General features: G+C 65.9%; 1 protein-coding gene across 1 annotated transcript in view; it reads left to right on the top strand.

Annotated features, from left to right (window-relative positions):
- TMEM209 (transmembrane protein 209) overlaps positions 1-387 on the top strand; it is a gene marked incomplete at both ends in the record, with an annotated part of 6184 nt that overhangs the window by 4889 nt on the left and 908 nt on the right. Inside the window, one exon of the mRNA XM_010144513.1 lies at positions 39-136. Coding sequence (XP_010142815.1) covers positions 39-136 — 98 coding nt within the window. The remainder of the gene's footprint in view (positions 1-38; positions 137-387) is intronic.

Here is a 387-nt window from a genome sequence, read left to right as displayed (position 1 = left end):
TCCGCCCCCGGAAGCGGGCCGGCCGCTGCTGCTTTCAGAGCTGTCCCAGGGCGGGTGCATGAGCTCCTTCCGCTGGAACCGAGGAGGCGACTTCAAGGGCCGCAAGTGGGACACGGACCTGCCCACCGACTGCTCCGTAAGTGTCTGCAGGCGCCTCCCCGCGCCTCCACCTCCCCGCGGGGGAGAAGCCCCACCCCGCAATGCTTAATTAGTGGCTGTTAATCAGCCCGTTAATCTGGGAGGTCGGGGGAAGCAGCGCTCGGTGTCAGAACGACTGGAAAATTCCGTGGCGGGCATTGAATGGTGGATGGGGGAGAGCAGAACCCTTCGGGCAGGAGAAAACGGGCCAACAGGGCGAGTCGTGGCTGAGCGCGGGACCCGGGGCAG

Source organism: Buceros rhinoceros, unplaced genomic scaffold, assembly GCF_000710305.1.
Source record: "Buceros rhinoceros silvestris isolate BGI_N320 unplaced genomic scaffold, ASM71030v1 scaffold11091, whole genome shotgun sequence".
Lineage (NCBI taxonomy): Eukaryota > Metazoa > Chordata > Aves > Bucerotiformes > Bucerotidae > Buceros > Buceros rhinoceros.
This window is presented reverse-complemented; position numbering and strand designations above follow the sequence as displayed.